At 38.3% G+C, this 27,538-nt stretch overlaps 1 protein-coding gene across 3 annotated transcripts in view; it reads right to left on the bottom strand.

Annotated features, from left to right (window-relative positions):
* Spats2l (spermatogenesis associated serine rich 2 like) overlaps positions 1-27,538 on the bottom strand; it is a 137,527-nt gene that overhangs the window by 65,100 nt on the left and 44,889 nt on the right. For 2 of the 3 annotated variants that reach the window (XM_048808253.1, XM_015481205.2), the window contains exon 2: positions 19,938-19,998. In XM_048808253.1, coding sequence (XP_048664210.1) covers positions 19,938-19,976 — 39 coding nt within the window. In that variant the 5' untranslated portion in view covers positions 19,977-19,998. Of the gene's footprint in view, positions 1-19,937; positions 20,001-27,538 lie in introns of those variants that run through there. The other variant, XM_048808254.1, reaches the window with a different exon arrangement.

Here is a 27,538-nt window from a genome sequence, read left to right as displayed (position 1 = left end):
ACTGTACTGAAAGTGAGAAACAGAACTGTCATATGGATATTACTTTTGCATCACTGTAAAGTCAAAAATTGTCAGTCAAACCATAGTAAGTCAGGGACCGTCTATAATTGCATCTCATGCTAAGTGACTGCTATGAAGGCAACGACCAAAGTACACTGACAACGAACCATAACGGTCAGGAAGAGGCCCAGCTTGAAAAGGCAAATGGACCAATCAGATTCTCTGCCTTGAAAGTCTCAGCTATTCAACGCAAAGGAAGAGACATCATTGTGGAGATAGACAGGGGCTGTCCTGGGGCTGTCTCACTTTCTGCTTCCTTAACTTCCCAAAATCTCTGGACACCTTGCCAGACCTGTTTAATAACCTTTTTTTTTTTTTTTTTTTTTTACTTGCACCAGTTTGAGATGGTTTCATTTTCTAGAGCAAGTAGTGCTTGCCTGAAGGCAATATTAGCAGATAAGGCTGGAAATAAAAATACACAGCCAAATAATTACTCCAATTGGCAAAGGGGAGAGATGGAACATTTGAAAGATAAATACAGTCAGATTGGAAATGAAAGACTGGGAAAAAAAAAAGAAGCCCAGGAGTCTCGCTCAGAAACCTTTTCTGGCACTCATTCTGCTCTCATTATTTACTTATGTGGCTATTTGCCCCACCAGGATGAGAGCTTTTGAATGACATGGAGAAAATCTTTATATCCAGGGTCTCAAACAGTGGGCGAAGCTGGGCGCCGTGGAGCATGCCTGTAATCCCAGTGGCTCAGGAGGCTGAGAGAGGAGGATCACAAGTTCAAAGTCAACCTCAGCAAGGGCAAGGTGCTAAGCAACTCAGTGAAACTATGTCTCTAATTAAATACAAATTGGGCTGGGGATGTGGTTCAGTGGTTGAGTGCCCCTGAGTTCAATCCCTGGTACCCACAAAAAAAACCCCTCAGTAGACGATATTTAGTAGATGGATTTATAAATGTTTGTCAAATAACTGAATAAATGATTGAATTAATAAAACACAGGAAATCTAGTAAAATGGTCATTGAAACATTCCAGGTTTTTTACCCCCCAACTTTTTTAGTGTGTCTCTAAAATTCTTCATAAAGCATTACACATAATTAAAAAGCTTAATGGGGGGCTGGGGTTGTGGCTCAGAGGTAGAGTGCTTACCTAGCATGTGTGAGACACTGGGTTCAATCCTGGGCACCACATAAAAATAAATAAATAAAGGGGCTGGGGATGTGGCTCAAGCGGTAACGGCGCTTGCCTGGCTTGCGCAGGGCGCTGGGTTCGATCCTCAGCACCACATAAAAATAAAACAAAGATGTTGTGTCCACCAAAAACTGAAAAATAAATATTAAAAAAATTCTCTCTCTTTAAAATACATAAATAAATAAATAATAAATAAAATCTATTGTGTCCATCTATAACTAAAACAAACACACACACACACACACATATATATATATATATACATACATACATATATACATATTTTAAGGCTTAATGGATTCAAACTCATAATGTATGGTGTGCCTCTTAGATCCCAAGCACAGCACATGGCTGTTTCCAAGCCTTGAAGAGTTTGCAATCTTACAGGTGAGCTTAATCCTAAACCCTACAATAAAGACAGCAAACAGCAGCAACTCCATTTCATACCAATGAAAACCAGAGTTATTTATGGGTTTGCCATTCCTGCAACTTTGAAGGAAATTTTATAATCAGCTTTGGTCACATTTCTCAAATGCTAAGCCATTCAGAGATGCCTTAAAAATAGTTCATCTGTTGTACGTTTTGCTTCACTTTCTGCACTAATATTATCTACACACATAAGGCAGTTCTCCTATGAATCTTCTTGGGGAAGAAAATACTCCTTGCAGACCAGTACCTTTACATCATGTATAGTTCCATAATTTAATTGCCTTTTCTAACATCGATTTCCTGCCAGCAAAAAATTGTGCAGGGGATATTGTCATGTTATACTTGGCTGACTTTTGCAGAATTAACACCAGGGTCACAAATAAAAATTAAGGAAGTAAGAATTAGAAAGAATGATGAAGACTTGAAGATGCAAACCAAACAAACAAAACAACAACAACAGTTTTCAAGAATCATAGGAAGCTTGAAGTGAAGAGAATCTTAGCAGTAGCCTACTTGTGGCTTCCCAAACTTTAAAATACATCCCTATCACCTGGGGATCTGATTAGAATGCAGATTCTGATTCAGAGGCTTGGGGTGAGATCCTTGAGACTCTGCATTTCTAATAAACTCCCAGGTGAGGTAGATGCTGCTGGTTCAAGGTTGTGGCAGCAGAATAATGGCTCCCCAAGGACCACTATGTCCTGATCCCCCAGAATCTATGGATACATCAGGTTATGTGGCAAACTGAACTTGCAGATGGAATCAAGGTTGTTAGCCTATCTCCAGAGATAGAGAGATTGTCCTTGATAATCTCAGTGAACCCAACATAATAACAAAGACCCCTGTTAAGTGAAAGAAGGTGGAATATAGTCAGTGATGCAATGTGAGAAAGACTGGCCAAGCCACTGAGGAGTTGAAGGAAGAAGGGGCGATGAGCTAAGGAATGCAGGCAGCTTCCAAAGCTGAAAAGGCAAGACAGTGAATTCTCCACCAAACCCCCAGGAAGGAATGCAGTTCTGCTGACACCTCGATCAAGCCCAGTGAGACCCATTCAGACTTCTGACCTCCAGAATGCTAAGATAATCAGTATGTGCTGTTTTAAGCCACTACCCTTGACAAATTGCTACAGTGGCAACAGGCAGCTAATACAAAGGACCTCTTTTGAGAAACAATTCTGACACTTTCTTCCTTCTTATAAAGATAAATTGTTTCCAAATCCACAAATTATCCTCTATTTATTTATTTTTATTAAGTATTTTAAGTTCTTGTGCTTTTTTAGAAATACATATATTTTTACTTGTGGGTGAACCTTTATTTATTTATTTTTTATGTGGTGCTGAGAATCGAAACTAGTGCCTCACACTCACACATGCTAGGCAAGTGTACTTCCACAGAGCCACAACCCCAGCCCTCTTGTGCTCTTTTTGTGTGTATGTATGTGGTGCTGGGGATCGAACCACAGCTCACATGTGCTGGGCAAATAAATGATCTGCCACTGAACTACACCTCCATCTCCCCAATTATCCTCTTTAAAACACACACACACACACACACACACACACACACACACACAGGCCTTCCATTTGGCAGCCTTCCCCACCAAAGGTTTTGGGAGAATTATTGCAAGTCAGATTTTGTGAGAAAAAGTAAGATGAATCTGACACAATCTTTGCCCCAAGGAGCTGACTAAATGGTAAGGAAAATAAGGCAAAGACACACAGAAAAACAAAACAAACCAAAAAAAAAAAAAAACAAACAAACAAAAAACAATGAACAGAAGTCATTCTCGTAATAAAACTCTCTCTGGATCTCATCTACTCCCTGCCTGTTCTTTCTTTCAGATTCCTTTTGTCTTTCACCAAGATTCTGGGATAAAAACCTCAGTGGGTCCTGTGACTTAGTTTCCCCTCTCTCCAATCCATTTTAAAACAATCCCTGCACAAGGATCTCCATCACGTTCACTGATGGAAAGAAGGAGCCAGCAGTGAGAAAGCATTTGAAGAGAGGAGATAGAGGAGATGAATTATGAAACCAGGTCCCACAGGAAATGAGAGAAAATGGCACCAAAGTTCATGTGGAAAAGCAAGCTTTGGATAGGAGGGGAGATTCTTTTCTCTCTTTCTCAGTATTCTGAGAAAGGAGGATTAGGAGAGAAAGAGAAAGCAAAGAAACGATAAAAATCTGAGACTGTGGAAAGGAAAATCTCTGGAAGCCATTCCTCTGGTTTAAAAAGTGAAGAAAGATTTAGAGTTGCCTCCACTGGGAATGAGATAGGAAATGGTCTTGGACAATGAAAGAGGGCTAAGCAGGCCTAAAGGCCCACTAATGCTGGACAGCACAGATCTGTCGCAGAGCCAGCTGGCATGGATTTCTCCAGCAATTCTTCATGAGCCGGAAGCAGGAACAAAGGAAAAGAATGGCCCAAGGTTACAAACTGTAAGAAATACAGTGGTAGGTCTTAGGATTCCAGGATTTGGGTGCTGGGTACCATAAGGGTAGTTGATGAAAGCGTCCGGGGTCTATGAGGGGAATGATGGATTGGGAGACAAGAGAGAGGGGGAGGGATGAGAGATCTAATTGAGAAAAAAGGGATGAGAGAGGTCAATGATAAGGAAATGACCAGAAAATGGATGTTAGATATTACCAGTTCTAGCCTTCTGATGTATAAGAACTAAGTAGTGCTCCCCAGAATTCCATCTTTATGGGGTAAACATACGCTTTATAGCAATTTTTCATAAGCTGTGATTCCCAAGCTTCCACCATCTGGCAGAGCTCTTCCAAGTGTTTACTGTTAAAATGTGGTTCCATAAATGATGCATATTTTGTTCCAAAACAGGCTGGATTAGAGAAGGACTGGGAGACCAGTACCTGCCATGGTGGTAACCCACTTATCTATGAAAATGTCTAATATGACATTAGCACTTTTAGGAGCCACACCAATTACTGGATCAAATGGAACTTACTTACTATTAATTCTCCCCAGGTTGTTTCTGTGATAAGCATCCTTAATCCTATATTTGTACAATGACTAGAATATAAGGCTAGCATTTTGACACCATTTTAGTTAAATTTCAATGTATCAGTTCTGACTCATTACTATAGCCTGCTGGTATCTTTTGGAACCTCACATTTTGCTCCCACAAACAGGCAGTGAACTAGTTATTCTTTCCAATTTTGTATCATTTAAAAAATTAGTTGACATCTCCTATACCTTAGTAGATTTGTTGGTCTGAATTTCATATAGGCCAGAGCCTAATTGTTGATGTGAATTTTTATAGGTCAGAGATAAGTACAGAGGCCAGAGTATTTACCACACTCCCAGAGTTGATATTGATTTTTAAAAAAATTATTTGTAGTTGTAGATAGACAGAATGCCTTCATTTTATTCATTCATTTTTATGTGGTGCTAAGAATCGAACCCAGTGCCTCACACATGCTAGACAATCGCTCTGCCACTGAGCTACAGCCCCAGTTCTATTTTTTAATTCACATTCATTTACTTATTCATTCAGTCAATCAGTCATAACCTACAGACTCCAAAGGTGGACCATAAGCTGTGACACATACATCCCCTGACCTGAGTTGGAATTTATAGTCTAGGAAGACAGATGTTTGATAACAGATGTGTGATAACAGAAGTAAAGATGCTTTGTTATCTGTCAGGGGAAACTAATATTAACTTAGAAAGTTATGGAAGCCCTAAAGATTGAAGTTAATTTACACAAAATGCAGGGTGAGAAGCACTAAGTCAAGGGAGGGGAAAGGGAGAAGACATAGAGTATTTCAGGAGGAGCATACACTCAGATTTCTGTCAATCTGTACTCGGTCAAGAAACTGAACATTTGAAAAAAAATGTTTGAATGGCAGATGAGTGGGGCATGCCTCTAGGGAAAGAAGGAACAGTGTTCAAATGGAGGGGACTGCAGAAGAAGCTGGAGACCAAGGAACTGGGTGAAGATGCGAACGTCCTGCAAGTCATAGGACGATTTTTAAGCCTTATACTAAGAGTAAGCCATTGAATAGTTTTACTTAGGAGAGGAAGATGCATATTGGCTATTTAAGAAGGTTATTCTGGCCTCTTTGTGGATGAGTGGGAGGAGAACAAAAGAAGGCTGGTTAGAATTCTACTGCAATCTCCAGGGGAGAGAAAATGGACCAAGATGGGACATGGTAGAGACGGATTCACACATTGCTTGGAAGAAGGCCATTGATTTGTGTTTAATTAGGTGGAAGGAATGAGGAAGATAAAGCAATGTGGATGGATGACTTCCAGATTTGGGGCTCGAGTGCCTATGTGGCCAGTGGGGTAATTTCCTGAGAAAGGAGCTGTGGTAGAGATGGGGTGCTATGCTTGAGGGGGAAACTAGCTTTACTTTTTGAGGAGCCTGTGAGACATCCATGTCCAGATCTAGAAGGCAGCTGAATCTATGATTTTGGAAAACAGGGGAAGAACTGAGATAGTGATAAAGATTCGAGCATTGTTGGCATCAAATAGTGGGTATCAACTCAGGCTGCAAACTGAAATCACCTGGTAACTTTTAAAAATTTACATATCCCTGAGCTCCCCAGACAATCATACACTTAGTATTCATTTTTTAAAAAGTTTTTATCATGGGTTTAATGTCCAATCAGAATTGGACTCATGGTCCTCAAACCATGAGTGAGCCATATAACGGAAGTCATAGATTGTTAAGGAAGAGTGGGCAAGGAAAAGAAAAGCAGGTATTATAGGACAAATCTCTTTTTAGGTTTACTGTTCATCTCCTGCTCATTTACCTGAGTGTACTATTATACTCCCATTATTTATGCAATATCATAATATAAAAAATATTAGTATTCCTTTTTTGTCAATCAAAACTGGGAGAGAGATTTTTCCCCTCTCCCTTCAGTTAACCTACTGCTGCAGAACAAGTACCCCAAACCTTGTGGCTTAGTCTATTACTTTTCCCTGTTCATGTGAGTCAGGAATTTGAGAGTTCAGTTGAGTGAGTCACTTTGGGGTCTCTCATGCAGGCAGATGATGGAGGAGAGAGAGGCTGGTGTACTGAGGACTGGCTGGGCATCTCTCTCTTTATGTAGCCTCAAGGCCATTCCACATGGTTTCTCTTGATGGGCTAGTCTGTCCTTCCTCATAGCATGGTGGCGTTAGAACAGTCAGGTTGCTTACATGGCAGTCCAGCATTCCATGAAGTATCCAATTCATGAGGAAGAGCAGAATCACCTAGCTTTGAAGTCACTTCCATCCTAGTATACCGTTCAGCCAGCTCCAAAAACCCACCCAGTTATAAGGGGAGGGTCAGAGACTCCATCTCTTAAAGAGGGAGATTCTGTTTGTTGTTGCCACTTTGGCGAATACAATCTGCTTCAAAGGATTAAAGATAATGAATGCAACAACCCAGAGTTCTTTCAATCTATTTTGTATCTATACTTGGTGAAGACACTGAACGTTTGGAAAAAAGCAAATTAATTTAACAGTTGTTAAAACACAAAATGGAAATCGATAGTTTATGTTAGATATTACTTCTTTAACTCCTAGAAATAAGTCTGATGATTTGCAGAATAAGACATACTCATATGGACTTTACTCCTATCTAAAGAATAGTAAAATTAAATTAAATAAACAAAATGCCTTAAATCTTTTAATTTAGTCCATGAGCAATTTTTCACATCAGAATTTTGATCTTCAATCTGACACTTGAAATTATATGAAATGGTTGCTATTGGTAACAGCCTCTTTAATTTACACTGAGACAAGCAACGGTTTAATACACATTTCATTTCACCCATCTAGCTAGCATTATTCTGTGTAGACCTGCATGTTTTCTATAATTGTGCTTGATTCTTTCTATTTTTCCAGAATTACCAGTGAGACTTGCAAATAATTTTAGGGCTGGGTGAGCCCCTGAGTCCATTAGAAGTCAGTTTTCAGCTGTTCATACCTACATAGTCTTAGGATTAGGAAAATATTCTGTCTGACCACTATCTTGAATGAATTCCATATTTAGACTTATTACTGCAGACAAAAAAAGGGAGATATTTTGCTTTTGGTATTTTAATCACAGTAGAAATTTATCTTCTGCTTCTATCAGAATATTCAGTCAAATCTTTGCTCATTTTCTTTGGAATTTAGTGTTCACTGGGGGAGGAGGGGATGGTAATTATTGACACCCATTCTTACTGTGTGTGTGTGTTTCCCCCTGCTCATTTACAGACTTTAAGAGTACTATAAAGGTATAAGTCACTATTACCTTTTAATCAATACTAGAATAAAAAAGTTAATTACCCTATAGTCAATGCTAGAATCAGAAAGTTAATTTAATCAACATATTATGTTAACTTTGGATATTTCTTCACTATGTTGTGGAAGAAGCAGACCACTTGAATACCCTTTGAATACCCTTGAAAACCAGGGATACACTTCTTCTTTAAGAGGTGCTTATTGATTTTCTTTTCTTTTTTTTGGTTCATATTTTTCTTATTGGTGTACTATAGCTGTACATAATGGTGAGATTTATTGTTATATATTCATACATGTATACACTATAATTTGGCCAATATCATTCCCTAGTATTTTCCCTTTTCCTCTCCTCCTACCCCTGATCCCTTTCCTCTCTACTAATTTCCCTTTGATTTTCATGAAATCATCCCTACTCCCCCCCACTCCTGTGCTTTTTTCCTCTCTAGCTTCCACATATGAGAGAAAACATATGACCCAGGTCTTCTAAGTTTGAATTATTTAGGTTAACATAATACATATATATATATATATATATATATATATATATATATATATAATATTTTCTTCATCCATCCTTCCACTGATGGACACCTATGCTACCTATGCTGGCTTTCATAGTTTGGCTATTGTGAATTGTGTTGCTATAAATATGGGTATGCATGTATCATTTTAGTACGATAACTTTACTTCTTTAGACTAAACACCAAGGAGTGGTTTAGTTGGGTCATATGGTGGTTCCATGCATAGTCTTTACAGGAACCTCCATACTGCTTCTATAGTGGTTGTACTAGTTTACAGTCCCACCAACAGTGCAAAAGTATTCCTTTTCTTCATATCCTCTCCTGCATTTATTATTGTTTATATTTTTGATGGTTGCTGTGGAGAGCCAACCATGGGCTGTGTGTGAACTACATCGTCATCACAGCTTAGTGAAGAGGAGAATCTGATGTCTGGGAACTTCCAGTGGAAATCTCTGGCTAAGACTGCCCAGACACATGTGACCCTATTTAAGCTCTACCTCAGGTCCCACACAGCCCTGGAGATGGGGTGACCTGCTGCAGCGACACAGCCCCTCAGAGATGAGTGTGACTTTCCAAAATGCCAATCAACCTGCTGACTGCAAGACATCAGGAAGCAAGACTCCACCCCTGACATCTTATCCTTGCTTTTGATGTACCCCCTTAAATAAACCACAGGAGCCATTTTCTAGTTGTTTGGCTCCAGCTCCTGTGGGGACTGGACCTATCAGAAGCTCCATCCTTTGAAACTATTTTCTGACTCTGTCTTTTGTTCCTCACTAATCATTCTAACTTCAATTTCATAGGTGGCTTACACCCTCCTGAGCAGGAAAAAGTACCCCCTAACAAGGCACTGGATACCTCCCCATAGGGTGCCATTCTAGTGAGATGATATTTAGAGTAATTCTGATCTGCATTTCTTTAATTGCTAATAATGATGGTGTTTGTTCACTTTCATAGCATTTTTAATTTAACGAGTTTGACCAATAATAAATATCAATAAAAGCAATCATCCAATAACCAGATCTAGTTTTCCCAATGATTTTTTATTTGTTTGCTTTTCTTCTAAGGAGAGTAAAAAGAATTAAAATTAGTTTATGCATGAGTCTAACAACTAAAATTACAATTTGAACGATAAACAAAGGAAAATACTAAGGATCGTCCATCAGTGGATGAATGGATAAAGAAAATGAGATGGACACATAGAGATGAATATTATTCAGCTTTAAGAAATCTTGCAGTATACAACAACTTGGCAACATGGATGAACCTTAAAGGACATTATGGTAAGGGAAATAAGCCAGTCACAGGACAAACTCTGCAGGATTCCTATGTAAGATTTTAAAACAATAAAACTCATAAAAGCAGAGAGTAAAATGTGGTGGCTTCTAAGGCTTGGAAATGGAAGAAAATAGGGAGTTTCTTTTTAATGCATTTAAGGTTCCTTCATGAAAGATGAAAAAGTTCCAGAAGCATTGTGCCTGTAGTAACAATACTGTATTGGACACTTAAAACACCAATAAGAAGGCCAATCTCATGTTGAGTGTTCTTACCACAATTTTTTAAAAAAAATATTTATGTAATTGATCCTCAATCATCATTTAGCACATATTTATTGATAATTATCTTTGAAGATTAAGGAGAAAAGTTCTAAAGGGTCCCAAAGACAGAAAGGCAAGAGGAATGCTGTAACAGTGAACCATAAATGGACTCTAGAGACAGTTTTATCAAATTCATTCATTTATAAGAAACTGATCTGCAGAGAGGCTAAGGTTAGGGCTGAGGTTCTCTTATCTGTGGCACAGTGCCCTGTTTTGGTCTTTCACAGTGCTCATGAGTGGGAAAGACTTTGGATTCACCTAACATTACAGTTGGAGAGGATCCTGAAGGCCACATGAATTCCCTCAGTTGGCAGATAAAGACAAGAGATTTAACACGGTATACCAAAGGACATAGTTTTTCAGTAGAATTAGCATGTTCCTTTGTTATTTTTAATGTGGTTAGTAACAAGTACACTTTTAGGTCTGGGGATGTAGCTCAGTGGTAGAGCTGCTTGCCTACCATGCACAGGCTCTGAGTTCATTCCAAGAACTGAAAAAATAAAAAAAAAAGCAAGTAAGCAAGCAAGCACAGACCTGTAATCCCAACTACTCAAGAGGCTGAGGCAAGAGGATCACAAGTTTGAAACCAGGCTGGGCAACTCTATGAGACCCTGTCTTAAAATTAAAAAAAAAAAAATTAAAGAGGGCTGGGGATATAGCCTAGTCTCAGAGATCCCCAGAATTCCATCTAGTATTGCAATAAAAAAATAGAAAAGAAAGAAGAAAGGAAACAGTATATTCTTAATAGAAAACAAGATAAGATTACTAAATCATTGTTTACAAGTTGAGGAGATGCCCCACACCAGTGGCAGTATGGCTCAACTTACTAAGGAAATAGAAATTCTAGAGATTGCATTTTAATTTATTAATTAATTTAGAACAGTGGATCTCAAATTTTTTATTCATTCTTTTCAAAGAACATCAAATCTCATGTTTTTCTCATATGATTGATTCAATATCCTTTTTTCAATATATGATTTTGTGGTATTCTTGAGTATTGTGGAGGATATAAATATGCTGTAGGAACTAGCTGCCTGACAGCCCAGCTGCACCCCTGGGGGCAGTGTATCTGCACCCCAGCCATACTCCTTCCAGGATGCCCCTGTCCATAACTGAGGTGGTGTGTACTCATGGATGCTGATTTCTGAAGGATGTGGGAATCCTCCTGTGGTCAACATGCCCTGAACACACCCCATTAACCTGCCAAAACTTTCTTAGCACTGTATTGCAAGTTTGAGATTCTTTCCACTCGATTTCCCTTTCTTCTAATCTTCAAAGATGTCAGACCTGCATGGAAGTCTGAGGGTACTCCATAACTGTTCCTGCCTGCTCTCTCTTCTTTATCTCTGATAAGCACTACCCTCTCTTCCTGTCCCAATACATCTCTTCTAATCGCTTTTCATCCTGGCATCTGCTTCTTGGAAGACTCAAATGAACATAATTATGCCTTTTTTCCTTTTTCTAATTATAGCTGACATTCTAATACTTGCCCCAACTCAGGGAGCATGTACCAGCTCCTTCTTCCGCTCTATGAATTGAGAATTGCCATTGTAGACTCTTGACTAATCATTAAACTAAATGTTGATTAATTAGCAAATGTTTTGGGGACAGAAGGTTTATGATATTACTACTGTGGGAGCTATTAAGTACGTACATAAATTAAAATTCCCTGTCTGCTTATAAGGAATTTGCAATCAAATTGTGGAGAAACGGCTTATAGAGAAAAAAAGAGGCTTTATTACTAATACAAGCAGTTTACTCTTAAGTGCTGAATCTATCCATCTGTCTGTCTATGTAATCTATCTGAACAGATTTTCAGAATGCAAGGTCAGAAGAGAAGAAACTCTTGTTGCAGCCCTGTCATTTTTTATCTGTAAAAACTGGATAATTTAATATGAAGGATCATTGTGAGAAATAACTAGAATATTGGTAAAGTACCTATAAATTCCAAGGGACTGCCAACGGAGGTTACTTTTTTCCTGCCAGCAAAGAATTTCATTTTTGACATGCTCTTGTGTTCCTTAGCATTAACCATCTATCTTCTATATACCTCTCAGCCACAGTGGAAAAAGGGGCTGCGATGAAAGGCTGGAAGGAGACGTGGGCAGGCGAAGCAGAACAGAAACACTGTGCATTCCAATCATGCAACTTGGAAAAAGCAATGTGATGCTAATCCTGCAATAGTAAATTTCTTCTTATCCCCTGAAACTGATGCTGACATTTCCATTTATTCATTCAGTTCCTTTAGACTCCTTGTCAAATCTCTTCTAGTTGCCAAGCAACAATAACAGCAGTTCTGTATATAAGCATTAGGCAATAACTATTGTCAATGTTTCTCCTTCCTTTGAAAGGGAAATTTAATGACCCTTTCCTATGAGAAAATGATGACAAGAACTGATTCATGGTGAAATCTGAAAGCTGTGCAGCTGAAGTTTTGCTGTTTGAATCCAGGGGCTGGGCTAAGTTAACTTAAATGCTCCTGCAAAATTATGAAATTAAGATTTGCCCCAAAGCTTGCATGGTTTGTTCTTTCAAAACAACTGCATATCATTAAAACTCATCTCCAACCCCATGAAATGAATTCTGTATCAAATGGAATTAATATTTTTAAGATGTATAATGAGGGTTTCTTCTATATGATCATCCCATTAAAATCTCTTTAATCAAATATTTGATATTTTTTCTGACTATATATGTCCCATGAAAAGATCTGAACTACATTTTAGTACTTGGTAAAACATAGATCAAAACAGTTACAGGAAAAAAATAAAATAGGATATATTTATAAAAAAAAAATCTGTCCACCTGTTGTGGACTCCAGGACATAGAGGCATGGACACCCTCTATTTCAGTCATCTGAAAAAATGCTGACAGTGACACCTCTCTGCACCCATTGTGGACAAGAGACTCTTCTCCCCTTCTTTATTCCTTCCCCTTCATTTTAATGACACTACACGATTATTGTTTACAATCCAATTTACCTCTATAACTTTAACAGCTATAAAAGCTATTCGCAATAAGTGGCACAGCTCAGCAATGATATTACAGACGGAGCTATTCCCCATTTCAATATCACCATATTGTCTAGTCTCGATTATTTTTTGTGAAGCTCAGCAATAGCTATCAAAGTTTGAAGAAGTCAAGTCCACTTTGATATTCTTTCTCTCGTTTGAACTTTTAATTTTTTTCCCCTAATTTCAGTTCTATGGAAATTTATACTTTTGAGTTCCAAACAAAATGTTTAATCAGGACTCTTTTTTGAATTTTCTGATTGTAAAATAAACAGATTGTTTATAGTTCATATTACTAAGAGTTCATAAAGCAGCTATGCACTTACTATTGTATTTGATGGCTCTGTGAGGCAAGTTTTATAATCACATCCAATCTACTGATCAGGAAACTGAGGCCAAGAAAAGATAAGTGACTTGCTCCAGGTTGTTCAACTAAAAACTGAGGAACTAATAACCCCTATCTCCCAACTCTGTACTCCTTCTACCTCGCTGGACATTACTTCCTAAAGATACTGGGTCCCCTAGGGTGGCTTAAGAATCTCTCATCATCATAATGAGTTCTCACTCTGTAACTGAACACTCAGCAAATATTAACCCCATTTTACAAACAAGGATCTGCTTTACTTTCCACCTCCAAGTTCTATTGCTGAATTGAATCTGATTTAAACACATTCATAATAATGCATGAATAACATGTGACTAAAAATTCTATTTTGTCTATATCAGTTCTAATGATCCTTTTCTTATTCACTTGAGAATTATATTTAAAAAACTGTAAATCATTTTAGTACCCAACCGTCTCAAGCAAAAAAAAAATAATCCAATAGTCACTATTGACTAATTTATCTGAGTTTCTAGGATTGAATTTCTTTTAAAAATCATTTGAGCTGTGAAAACTGAGTTATGTCCTAAATATAAGATCCCTGATTACTCCAAAGATTTTGTTCTGGTATCTCTCTTTAGTGGAGTGAAAAGTATGTTAAAATAAATCAATGTAATTTTATTTTATTTTGGTGTGGCAGAATATGGCTGGTTACTCACCTAATAACCTCAGTTGTTATTGTGACTCTTACCTGAAACCACTTGTATTTGATAATCATCTTATAAAGATGCCACTTTTCTGCAGAACCAGAGGTAGTCAACCTAAGCAACCTAAGTTTCTGTTTTTAGGAGTAATTTAAAACACACTTTAATAGCAAAGAGAGTACTAAAATGAGATGACATTTCCATTAACCTACATTTCATTTTTCAAGAAGGCTTGAGATTTTGCAAAATATTATGAATGGAAAATGTAGTCTCTAAAGAACTTAACTATTCAAGCAGGTGTGTTCATTCATTTGTTATCCATTCATTTTATCTAACTCTAACTGGGGAGTCAACTATGTGTCAATCCGGAGCATACTAAGATCCAGTCCTGCCTTCCAGGGAACACGCAGGTCCACACAGGGAGACAGAGATTCAACTAACAATTATGCTATGTGGAATAACAGCTTCAGTGAAAAATGCAGAGAATCCCACCAAAATATAAGACAGACAACAGAGGAAGTGCAGGAAATTCAGGCAGGGCAAGAGGAAAGTGAGATGTTTAGAAAGAGTTCCTCAAAGGAAGGTGAGTGCAGGTCAGGCCCCTGAGGAGGACATCTCACATGCAGGAACTGCCTTTGTAACGGCACAGAGGAAGAAGTATTCAAGGTCAGTCTGGCTGGACTGAAGGGGTATGTGGAGAAGTGGCAGGAGATGAAAGTGTCAAAGAAGACTGGGGTCTGATCAAAGCATTGTGTCACACGAAGGAGAATGAACTTGGACTCCAATGATGTTTCCACTTTAAATCCTTAAAGTTATAATCCAAATATGTGAGGATATTTTCAAATAAAACTGTCAAAAGTGTCTACTGTAAGTTTACCTTGACTCAAATATTAAACTTTATTAGCTCCTCCTTTGGACTAAAAGCTGCATGAGGACAAAAATTATTTCTTCACCAAAGCACCTACTCCTAATTAATCCATCCAATCACAAAGCCACTAGAGATAAACAAAGAACTCACTTCAACAGGCCTATTTCATTTCCCACAGTGCTTGACTAGATATTTTATTAAAAATACTACATAGGCTCTGTTCTCTAATCCCCAAAAGCTTGTAATGTAAGATGTAACAGTTGTTATTATTCTCAAGCATCGAAATGTCATTGCTTTGTGTGACAGATTGAGAAACAAGCTAATCATAAAAAGGCCATAAAAGCTAATAACTAAAGGAAGCAAGTATGTTAAAATAAATTAATGTAAAATTATAGAAGATCAGAATTTTCAGTTGTTTATTATGATTTATTTTATTGAATTGAAAATTCTATTAACCCCTTGACATGGGAAGATGGAATTCACTAATTGAGTTAGAGGGGCTCTACTTTCATTGTCATGCAGATTGATAATATTTACAACTTAAAAATCACCCTTTTTCAAAATAACTGCCAACATTTTGATAAGCTACTGAAGTGCAATGGCAAACATCTACTGTGGTGCTTCACATGGGTATCTGACAATGCTCGTGACAGGTGGATGGATGTGGCACCTGAGCCAATACATGGAACCTTAACACTAACCATGGCCATCTGTGTGCATGTAGATCAGTCTGTTTCCCTATACTGGCCAGATGCCAACTGTGTTTTGAATACAACACTCTAGTGTTGACTGCTCAGCCTACCATATTGGTCTACTAGTTATGTGTTGTAGGGAGTTTGGTTCTTTAAAGTGTTCTTCCTTCCCATAGTCCAGCTTGAAAGCCGTTCAATCCATCCATCAATACGGCTGGGAAGGGGCCAATCTTTGGTCAGCCCTGTTATACCTTACCAGAGTCTCAAAATGGGGAACACAGATTCTCACTTGAATATCTGACTGTGAGTCAGGGAGAATATAAAGCCATGCTATCAAGAGTGCACAACTTTCTGCTATTGTTTACTCAATTATCAATAAGCTAAAATAGTTCATATTAAAATGATCTGTAGTTTACATTATGGAATATAATGGATACAAAATTGCATAAAAGGAAACAACAATGTAAAGACTCAGCCTACAGAATGGGAGAAAATCTTTACCACAAGCACCTCAGATAGAGCATTAATCTCCAGGACATATAAAGAACTATAAAAAACACCAAACAAACAAACAAACAAACAAAAAACAGTCAATAAATGGGCTAAGGAAATGAACACACACTTCACAGAAGAAGAAGTACAACTGGGCAACAAATATATGAAAAAATGTTCAACAAACATCTCTAGCAATTGGAGAAATGCAAATCAAAACTATACTAAGATTCCATCTCATTCCAGTCAGAATGGCAATAATCAAGAATATAAGCAACAATAAATGTTGGTGAGTGTTGGGGGCCACCATGAACAGAAGCTGAGCATGTACACTCAGCCTCGAGTAATGAAAGTGTGGAACTGGCTTCCCCTCACAGCACAAAAGCAGGTGGACCTCACTTTCACTCGGCAAGGAAGTACAGCTCTAGCAGTGGGTGTCACCCAATGGGACAACACAATCCCTTGTCTTATTTGGGTGGAATATTCTTGAATGGCTTCTCCCCAATAAATAGGAGGGTTTTAGGCATGCTCTCACTCTTTCTCTCTCTTGTCTGCCTCTTTGGCCTCCCTTATGGGAGCTGAGGTGGAGGAACCATCACTGAACCCCAAAAGAGGTATTTTCTGTCTCTGTGTGGTTATTTAGTAGCCAGCCCAATTCATTGGAGTGACCCTGACTGATTCAGTCATGTGTCTCGGCAGGTGAAGATGTGGGAAAGAAAGTAGACTTATACGATGCTGGTGGGACTGCAAATTGGTGCAACCACTATGGAAAGCAGTATGGAGATTCCTCAGAAAATTTGGAATGGAACCACCATTTGACCCAGCTCCTCAGTTTATACACAAAGGACTTAAAATCAGCATACTCCAGTGACACAGCCACATCAATGTTTATATGGTAGCTCAACTCAACAATAGCTAAACTATGGTACCAACCTAGGTACACTTCAGTAGATGAATGGATAAAGAAAATGTGTTATATACACACAATGAAATGTTACTTAGCCTTAAAAAATGAAATTATGGCATTTGCCAGTAAATGGATGGAGCTTGATAATATCATGCTAAGTGAAATAAGCCAATCCCAAAGAACCAAGGGCTGAATGTTTCTTCTGATATGTGAATGCTAACTCACAATAAGGAAAGCGGCTAGGAAATAATAGAGGTACTTTGGATTAGCTAGAGGGGAGTGGAGGGGGGAGATGGGGTATGGTAGTATGAAGGACAGTAGAATGAATTGGACATTATTACCCTATGTGTATATAAGATTACATGATCGGTGTAATTCTACATCATGTACAACTAGAAGAATGAGAAGTTATACTCCATTTATGTATGATGTATCAAAATGTGTTCTACTGTCATGTATAACTAATTAGAACAAATTTTAAAATGGCATCAATTTTTACAATAACACATATAATTCCAATAATATTACATGTTGGTAGAAGTTGGGTTTGACCACATCTCCAGAGACATAACAAGTCTGTTCTTCTGTGCTCTCAGGAATATCTTGGTAGAAACCCTGAGAAGCAGTCATGTTGTAGACAGGACACAGGACTTAGAACCAGTCACAGCTGGGCCTGAATCCCTACTGTTGTACATTTCCTGAGTCTTACTTTGACCAAGTCTGATCACAAGCCTCAGTGTTCTTATCAAACAGAAAGCTATTTAATAAGAAGATTTACAAAACATGTAACATAGTCACTGATGAAGCCAGGATGAGCTTTGTTAGACTAAGTCGAGCTCCTGCTTATAATTTTCAAACAGCTTGCTTTCGTCCTTGGAATAGAGCCCTAAATGGCTCTATCACTGTTTTTAAGCCTTTTGGTACACAGACCTCCTCCATGAGACTGGTGAAGCCTATGCGGTCCTTCTCAGGATACTCTGTTAAAATTCATGCTATAAAATACATATGATTACAAAAGAAACTACTCACATTGAAATACAGTTAAAATATTAATAAAAAGCAAATTTATGCTACAGTAAAATATGCACTTCTCCATTAACACATCAAATAATACAGCAGCAGGTTCTAGAACTACAGTAATTTTTAAGCAGTGATGAACAAATAACATTTCATGATATCTGTAACAAATGTAATCTGATATGAAAATATTCATGGTTTCTAGCTGTGAAAGTAACAGGTCCTGCTGCTGTTACTATGGGTTTATTTTTACTCTTTGCCGACATTCATGACTGAAGGAAATGCTAAATTTCCTTTAGATGTTAGTGGTGACAAAATGTTCTTTTATATTTTAAGATAAAAATGTGTTTGTTCCCATCCAAGCTCATGGACTCTGGATTTCATGTCCGTTGGAGGTCCATGGGCCCAGGCAAAGTGGTACCCCCTGAACTCAGCTCCCATCCCATCCACTCTGCCCTTCACAGTCCAGCCACACTGGCCATTTGCTCTTCAAACACATTCAACTTGGTCCATTTTAGGCAACTGTTTTCAATTTTTCTCTACTCATAATTCTCTGCCCTCAGATCTGCATGAGTGTTTCTTTCCCGTTGTCTTTATCTCATGAGGCTCAAATATTACCTCTTCTAAGAGCTTCCCTGGCTACTCATGTAAAGTAGCCACCCCCCCGCCTCCCTTCCATCAAATTACCCAGCATGTTTTCCTCACAGTCATTATCCCTGTCAGAAATGACTGTGCTCACTTATATGTTCTTGAGTTCATTCTCTGCTTCCCTGGCCTGAATGTGAGCTCTGTGGGAGCAGGAACCTCATCTACTTGTTCAGTGCCAGTCATATTCCCAGCATGAACAGTGTTTGGGATCATGGCAGCTTTTCTAAGTGAAAGAAGAAATAGTAAGGACTCCAGAAATGTTACTTCTTTCTTTCTTCACTCTGTATTGTTCATATGGCGGGGATACAAGGAGATGAAAGACCAACTCCCACCCTTAAGTGACTGGCGGTGCAATGGAGGGAGGGGTTCCCAAGGGAAGGTGGCATGAACATGGTTGGGACCTAGGTTCCAGGCCAGGCTGACCACAGGCAACTCACTTCTAGGGCTTCTATTTCTAGGGGCCAGATGAATGGGTTGGACAGGTATATCTACATGGTCTGTGTTCATGGGTCATTAAGAGCTGAGAGCTAAGGTAGGGTGTATGGCAAATAAGGGACTGCTTAGGTGGAGGAAGTGTCACAGATTTAGAGGGACTCTGAAGTATAACTGGTCTCCAACAAATAATGAGGAAGGGGCATTTTCAATGTCATGAACTCTGAGGGTTGAAAGAGACTTGAAAAGGCTACCCAGGGGCCATCTGGTAAAGCATTGGTCATCTCTAGATGAAGCCAGTTCTGGAAGGTAATGTAATGCCCTCATTCTCAGATGCAACCAAGTAAGTTGGTCAAGAATCTTGGCATTAAAGGGGAACTGCCAGGCTTCAAATCCTAATTCTGTCAGTTACTCACTCTGTGAACTTTGCCAAATTATCTCTCTGTTTCTTGATATCTACCCCTACAAAATAGAAATTTACCACAGTATCAAGTTCATGAGGCTATAGTCAAGAGCAAATGAGAAAATGAATGTAATGTGTTTAATATACATTCAGTAAATGCAACTTATCATTCTTTCTGTTAATAGTTGAATAGTGTGACAAACTTACTATATATCTTCCCAAACCATTTTCCCTTCTTCCATTGTAATTGACTTTTAAAAAAATATATTTAGTTGTCAATGAACCTTTATTTGTTTATTTATATGTGGTGCTGAGAACTGAACCTAGTGCCTCACACATGCTAGGCAAGTGCTCTACCACTGAGCCATAACCCAAGCCCTGTAATTGACTTTTTACCAGCTAGGGATTATGTTATCCAGTCTGGCGTTTCTGCAAGCCAATATAACTTGATCTTACCTTTTCCTTGACATTCACATGAGTATTGAGTTCAGCCATCTTGCTTCTAGTGGAATAAGCCCTATAAGGAAGAGGGGGAAAAAAGATTGAAGTTTTAAAATTGATCTCTCAACATGTTATTTTTATGCTCCCTTCTGACATAGTAAACAGTTTCATTCAGTCATAATCATAAATACTATTTTAGAATGTAAAAATACTTTCAAGCTAAGCATTGACTTAGATTGTTCTATAAGTATAATATGAGAACTCTGGAAGACAATGTAAAATCTTTTATTCATTCTGTATTGACATTAAAAATGACAAAGACAGATGGGAATGCAACCCAACCCAAACTGTGTTTCTTCTTATTGTGCTTAAAAAAAAAAAAAGGTGGTCAAAAACAGTAAGAGAAGGGAAATTGCACTTATTTAAACTAAGCATTTTCATCTCAATTCTCTTTGTCCCAAAGCTTTTATCAGCCTGTAGGTAATCTCACAGGCATTTAATGGGCATTTCCGTACATAACTAGACCAAGCACTATAGAAAGAAATAGAAGTGGCTCCAGGTGCAAACATAAACACTTCCTTTCTCCTCCATCTCGAATGCTGTTACTTTAGATCTTATTAGTGCTATCTCTTTCCTGACATTGTAGCTTGAATATCGCCTCCTTCAAGAGGGCTTCCCTGACTACCTAAAGTCTCCAGGTCCTGCCTGTCTCTCTATTAGTACATGACTGTGTTTAAACTTGCATTTCCCTTAACTAACATGAACGAGTTTCTGGAGCAATACAAATATAACTGCAACATAATTTCTGAGGACCACGAATTTAAGATCTCTGGTTTCTAAATGAGCTCTTAACATTGTCCGTAATCTTTGTGTTTCCCTAACTCTTCAGGTTTTCTGCCTTTGGTGCCCAATCTTCTTTGTGTGGTGGTCCTGTTCTGAGATCTGAATCTCCGACATCAAGATGTTGTGTTTTTGCTTCTCTCATATGGTCAAAATCTTTCACTATCATTATGGAAAACAGATCTTACATCTTTAATACAGTTTCAATCTTTTTGAGATACAGAATACATAACTTAAAAGCATGAACAGATTGTTTCAGAAATTAGCAGCTATAGCTAATCAAGCCAAGGTATTAATGTATACTACCTATTTGCATATTGAACATTTTTTTGTCAATTAAGAACCATTGAAACACTTTCTTGTATTCTTGCTGACTTTTGCTATAAAGTGCCCCCATCTGCGGAGATATTATGTTTTAAATAACTTGCAAAAATTATTTGCTTTTTTCCTCTGATTTTCTCCCCAACAGTTTTCTGACTTCTTCCTTTGAATCTAGTTCTAAAGTAAGGCATGAACTTAGACTCATTAACTTTTGCTGATTTTAGGATGAAAGTCAGGCAACACTCTAATTTTTCTCAGTAGTAATCAACATAGATGTTATCAAATATTAAAAATACTAAGACTTTATTCAAAGGAGTTTCCAAATGGTGCTGCCACTGACAGGTGCATTTTAGCACACTAGTAGGAGAGATCCTGCATACTTATTTCCAGTACGGCAGCTCTTTCCTCTATGCTCTACAAACAGTGTGCCCCTTCCCTTTAACACACCTCCCATGTCTTCGAATTGGCAATTTCTATGTCCTCTAATTGGTATATGGGAGAAAGTAAGTATATAGTTGATAAATAATACCCGAATTTTCTTTTCACTTGTTCCTGCCTCTGAAAGTTACCAGTAAAAGATAACTTTCTTATTATCTCTAACAGCAAACAGAGATGGCCTGTGAAGTACCAGAACAAATAATTCAGAGTCTCTGTTTACAAGTCATGAAGAGTGAAACCTCAGTCATCTCAGTGCCTGTAAGATGGTCTACAATCATACCTGATGACTTTTAGACGGCTGATTTTTTTCATTCAAATGAAAGCTCTGGCATTATGTAAACATACACTGTATTTGCATGGATTTCGCAGTGTGTGATGTATGGGGGAGCATGGAGATATTCCTATGGAGCTGTAAGAATTGAACGCTGACAACTGGCCTTGGTGCCATTTGTTAGGATGGGCCTATGAGCCACAGAGCCTTTCACTTGACTAGACCAGCTGAATTTTCTAGACATATCTAATTTTGCAATTACACATGTGTGAAAAAGTTTTGATTTGTTTTTACATTTTGTTTTTGATGTCTAGACTTGAGTATGCAGCACTTTCTGAAGCTGAAGTATTTAAAAAAAAAAAAGTAATAGTAGGGAGCTGTTCTCTGCCTGTTTGAGGCTCTTAATTTTTTTTCCATGTGGAAAGTTGCCTCTCCAGACTCTGCTTCCAGGTGGATTCCAACATCCTTTCCAAATCACGTTTTTTTTTTTTTTTTTTGCTGGCTGGTGTGTAACAGAGAGTTGGGAAATTGGCCACAATTCCAGTTATGGAAAACATCTGAAGCGTTTTATTCTGAAAAGATCATAAATTTGGTTTGCCTTAAAAAATTATCAGTTTTAGTGGCTAGATGGGTTCTACTGATAAAGACAAATGCCAGAGAAACTGTGGGACAGGCAAAGGCAAATTGCAATGTGCCCTGTAGGTCTTCCTATTGGCCCTGTCTGCAGCCTCCTATTGGCCCTGGTCCCTCCAGAATGTTCAGAAGCACACATTATATCTGCATGGCATCCTGTGCTCTTCCCTGTGAAAAGGAAACTATGCTGTGCTGATAAGCTTTTGGAATCTGTTTTCTACTATGAACTGTATCTGGCCAGACAGCCCAACTGAACTTGAATCTTCACTGTTTAACCTAGATAGTTAAGGACTTTTTTTTCCCCAGCAAACATATCTTCACGTCTTTCCACATGACAAACCCAGGGTTCAGTAATGTGGAACCCCAGCCCTCCAAGTTGCAGACATCTAGTGTAGCTACAAGAGCCTCTAATGCTGTGATTTTTCAGGTCCTACAGTGAGTGGGAGATGTCCTGGACAACAGACTTGCCTAATTCCTTCACATCATGCTTGGTCATCACACTCAGTAGTGTGATGCTGCTGTACATGACCACTGCTCATACCCTAACAGAGGTGGACCACAAGAGCTTTAAGTCTATAAGACAGGTACTGGGATCTCTGACTTCTTGGGAAAGAACTCGGTTTCTAGTTCCTGTTATCACTTGAGGCTATTCTTGAAACAGACAAATTATTGAGGCCTACCTACAATTATATGCTGCATACATTTTGGTCAATGAAGGCCCACCTATACAGTGGTGCACACCACATAGTCTAGGTGTGTGGTAGGCTATATCAGTTAAGTTTGTGTAAGCACACTCTCTAATGTTCCCACACCAATGATACTATCTCAAGACACATTACTCAGATGTATACCTTCTGTTAAGCAACCCAAGACTGTATTTGAATCTGTGAACACATGAACCATTTCAAATAATCAATACAAAATTAAGATACCAGAAATGTAAGTGTTGACATTTATGCAATGAATAAATTGCAAGAGATTTTTCTTTAAAATTAAAATTTAGATTTCAGTCACAGTGTTACAAATAAACATAGATATCAAATTTTTGTATATATCCTAGAGAAAAATGAAGATCAAGAAAACCGTTAAAACTTACTAGGAAAAGACATCAATCACAAAGGAAAGAATTTCACCATTTTAATATATCATCTCTAATATTCTCCACAGTAAAATTAATAATGTACAAATATGATTATCACCAATCACTTCAAACACAAAGTTCTATCAAACTGAACTACTCATAGCACAAAGATCTTACATACTATGCATTAATACTAGTCAGAAGATCTATTAGTTTATAAGTAAAAATAAACACATTTTGGGATGGGGTTGTGGCTCAGCGGCAGACCGCTCGCCTCACACATGTGAGACCCTGGGTTCGATCCTCAGCACTACATAATAATAAATAAACAAAATAAAGATACTATATCCATGTATAACTAAAAAATATTTTTTAAAAGATAAACATATTTTATGAAAAATAAGCCTGAAGAGTAGAAATTCTGGCATATACATTTGTTTTAGCATTTCTAATTGATAACAATTCAATAAAGTTTAGCATGTATGGAAACCTGATCAATTACCAAAACAAAGTTTTAAAATATATTTTATAGTTCCCATGCAACCATATGAAACATGAAAAGTTAAAACATCATACTAAAATGCCAAATGGCTTTATGACTTTCCTATCTCTGTTTCTGCCCATGTTTTATAGTGTAGACAGCGATAAAGTTTCGCTTTTGTTTCTCTGAAACCCAATTACCGCTCTTAAATTCACTTTCCTGTTCTAGGTATTATATCACTCCACTTAAACTGGACTTAGGAAACCAGAGGAAAGACATAAGAAAAACTTTAAAATAATGATTTTGATTTTTTTTCAAGACCATTTATGCAACATTTTCCACATGATTTTGTATAAACATAAAAATTATAAAATACATGAAAAGCATATTTGGGGCTGTTAATAGTATATTCAATAAATTATTATAACATTACTGAAGGGCATAGATAAATGCCAAATATCATGATTTATGGCTTAGAAAAGAAAAAAGACCAAGTTGGTACAGGATGGGGATCCACTTGATTTTCTGACTAATCAGGATCCACTGAGGAGCTTTGAAAAATAATTTTGAGTCCCAGCTCCAAACAGCATGGAGAAGTGATCGAAAACAGCCACTACCCAGGTCATTTTCCCGTAAAATGAGTCTGAGTTGGAATGTGTTGAAAGTGTAAAAAACACCAGGGAATTTATAGACTTGAAACAACAAAGGAATGTAAATTCTTATTAACGTGTTTATATTGATTTTAATGTTTAAAGTATGGTATTTGATAGGTTTGGTCAAACAAAATAGAATATTAAAAATTAATTTCATCCTTTTCTTTTTACTTTTCTTCATGTAACTTCTAGAACATACACAATTGCATGTGTGGCTCACATTATATCTCTACTGGAAAGTGAGATCTTGGAGCCGAGTATGGTTCCTAGAGGAACAGCCCCAATATCACCTTGAATTTATTAGCAATGCAAACAGTGGGTGCATCACCAGAGAGTGAAGCAGGGCTCTGGAGATGGGCAGCCGTTGGTGCTGAACCAGCCCTGTAGCTCAGTGGATGCACACTGGGTAAACTTAGAGAACCGCCAGAGTCTAGTCTCCTCCTGGGAATATACAGAGAGGGTGTCTTCCTTGATCCCAATCTCTGCACACAACAAACAGATTCCTACAGAAACCTAGATGGATAAATGGCGGTCAGTTTCTTGCAAATAACATTGTTAAGGAATGGTTCCTTCACCAACATATTATTAATAATAATTAGCACTCTTATAGAGCACTTACAATTCACCAGGTACTCTGCCAAAGTGCTCGACACATGTTTTCACTCTACCCTCACAACGTGATAAGCTAGAAATTACAATATCCCAATTCCACACATGGGAAAACCGAGGCACAAAGAGGAACTCAAGCTCCTATAGCCAGTGGCAGAGCCAGAACTCAAATCCAGGCCAATAGACTCTGGTGTCTCAGGCTACTGTACTAATAGCAAAACCATCAGATAAACCAGTCATGGAACCTGTTGTCTATGAACTACAGGAAAAACACAAGAAGCATAAGACCATCCAGAGGCAGGCTCCTGCCGTTGTGGGCCCACCCCACCAGGCAGGCATGTGATGTACATATAAAGGGCGCACAAACTGCAGAGCAAACCCTTCTACTCTTCATGTACTTGTTATAAAGCGAAGGCGCTGTTTTTTAAAGTTTGCTACTCCCAGGGGAGAGTGCAAAGGGATGCATTTAGTGGATGGTTTTCTGAATGTTGGATGCCACCAAAGGGCTCCATGGCATTTCTGGGGTCTAGCATTTTAGTTGCTTCTTTGTTATAAATTAAAGTAATTAAAATGTCTATGTACCTGGCTTTGGTATACCCAGACAACACTGTGATCACATAGATCCTGAGGCATTTTCTGAAGGTTGCTTCAGAGAGGAAGAATCAGGCCCAATTTTGTGTGTAATGTGACATGATTTAAGAAGCAACAGAAAGCCTCTCAGCCTAAATGGCATCCAGCTGCCTCCCAGAGTGTGAACTTCTTAAGAGATGTCTGCATTTTGCCTTAGTCTAGGGCATGCTATTGCCTCTGCAAGAAGGTGCAAGATCACAGGTTGATTTATTCCATTCTCCTACCGTGGAGAGTAGTGCTCTGATGCAAGGGGAAAATGGACAGGAAAGGTTTTTTTTGTTTTTGTTTTTGTACTGGGGATCGAACTTTGCCACTAAGCTTCATCTCCATTCTTTTCTTACTTTTTACTTTGAGACAGGGCCTTGCTAAATTGCTGAGGCTAGACTAAAACTTTCAATCCTCCTTTTAGCCTCCTAAATCACTGGGATTATGGGTGTGCACCATGGCACCTGGCTAGGTGTAACAGTGGTCCACTTCACCTTTCAAATATAGCTCTGAGGCTTATTTTTTAAAAGGGGCATGTTTTCCTTTTCCTCTTCTCCTCCCTAACCTGGAGGGGGAGGAGGAGAAACAAGATTACCTTGAGTTATCTGTGCTCCACAGGAAGCAGATGTCTGACAGAGGATCTAGGAAGTGAATATCTCCCAAATTAAAAAGTGAATCCTAACACACCATCAGGGAGCAGCATACCTGAAATGTGGCCTTTGAATAGCTCCTTTGTTTTCCCTGATGGGCACAACCACAACCTCAGGGACAGAAGTCCCCTGTGTTTCTCCTTAGCTAGCAAAGCAATAAAACAACTTTTCCCTTTTCCTCAAAACTGTGTCCTCTTTATTAAATTGACATTAATTGGCATCCAGGACAAGAACTGAGCTTTCAGTTACAGGAAGGCTGCACATCTGTCCATAAGGGATGCCCTTCATCCCGACAGGGCCACAGTCAGGCATGTGAGCCTCAGGTCTCCAGCTATGAAATAAGAGGTGGGAGCAAATGACCTCTATGATCCTTTATAGCTCTCAGTTATTATAAGCCTGTAAGGACACTGAGAATTGCTAGGAACAACACCCAACCTGCCCCAAGATGGCAGAAAGCTGAAATTCATCAACACAACAACAAAACAGCATGGGTATGTCTTAGATGAACTAGGCCATTTCTGTGTATATATCATTCTTGAACTAGTCAAGAAACTAACCATCCAATCTCCCAAGCATGATCTGGGGTGCCTGCATGCCAGCTTGAGAGGGAAATAAGTGTCCCTTCTATTAAGACTTTGTCTAAATTTATTATTAGATAGGTTTCTTAACATTGCTTAACGTTTCAGTGGCCTAATCTTCTGTCTTCTGTTGGGTGTCTCTTCCTTTTCTCTCAACACTTTGCTGTTCCTTATCTGGCCTTGTAATTACTGAGGTCTCTTAGATTCCAAGGGCCTTAGCTCTTTTTATCTGTGGTTTAACTTCCATAGTTTACTAAAAGTTCTTGTGTAGAGTCTTGTTCCTTAAAGAAGAGTTGCTTTAATTATTAGCATTGAGAACACATAAACAATGGAACCGAATGGTGACTAAAATATGAATTTCATATGAAGATACTTAGACTTTTTTGTTTAAATGGGAGAAAAAAAATCTCAAGGTTGCATTTTTATTCAAAGACACTTCAATGTAC

The sequence above is a fragment of the Marmota marmota genome, unplaced genomic scaffold (assembly GCF_001458135.2).
Source record: "Marmota marmota marmota unplaced genomic scaffold, marMar, whole genome shotgun sequence".
Taxonomy (NCBI): domain Eukaryota; kingdom Metazoa; phylum Chordata; class Mammalia; order Rodentia; family Sciuridae; genus Marmota; species Marmota marmota.
This window is presented reverse-complemented; position numbering and strand designations above follow the sequence as displayed.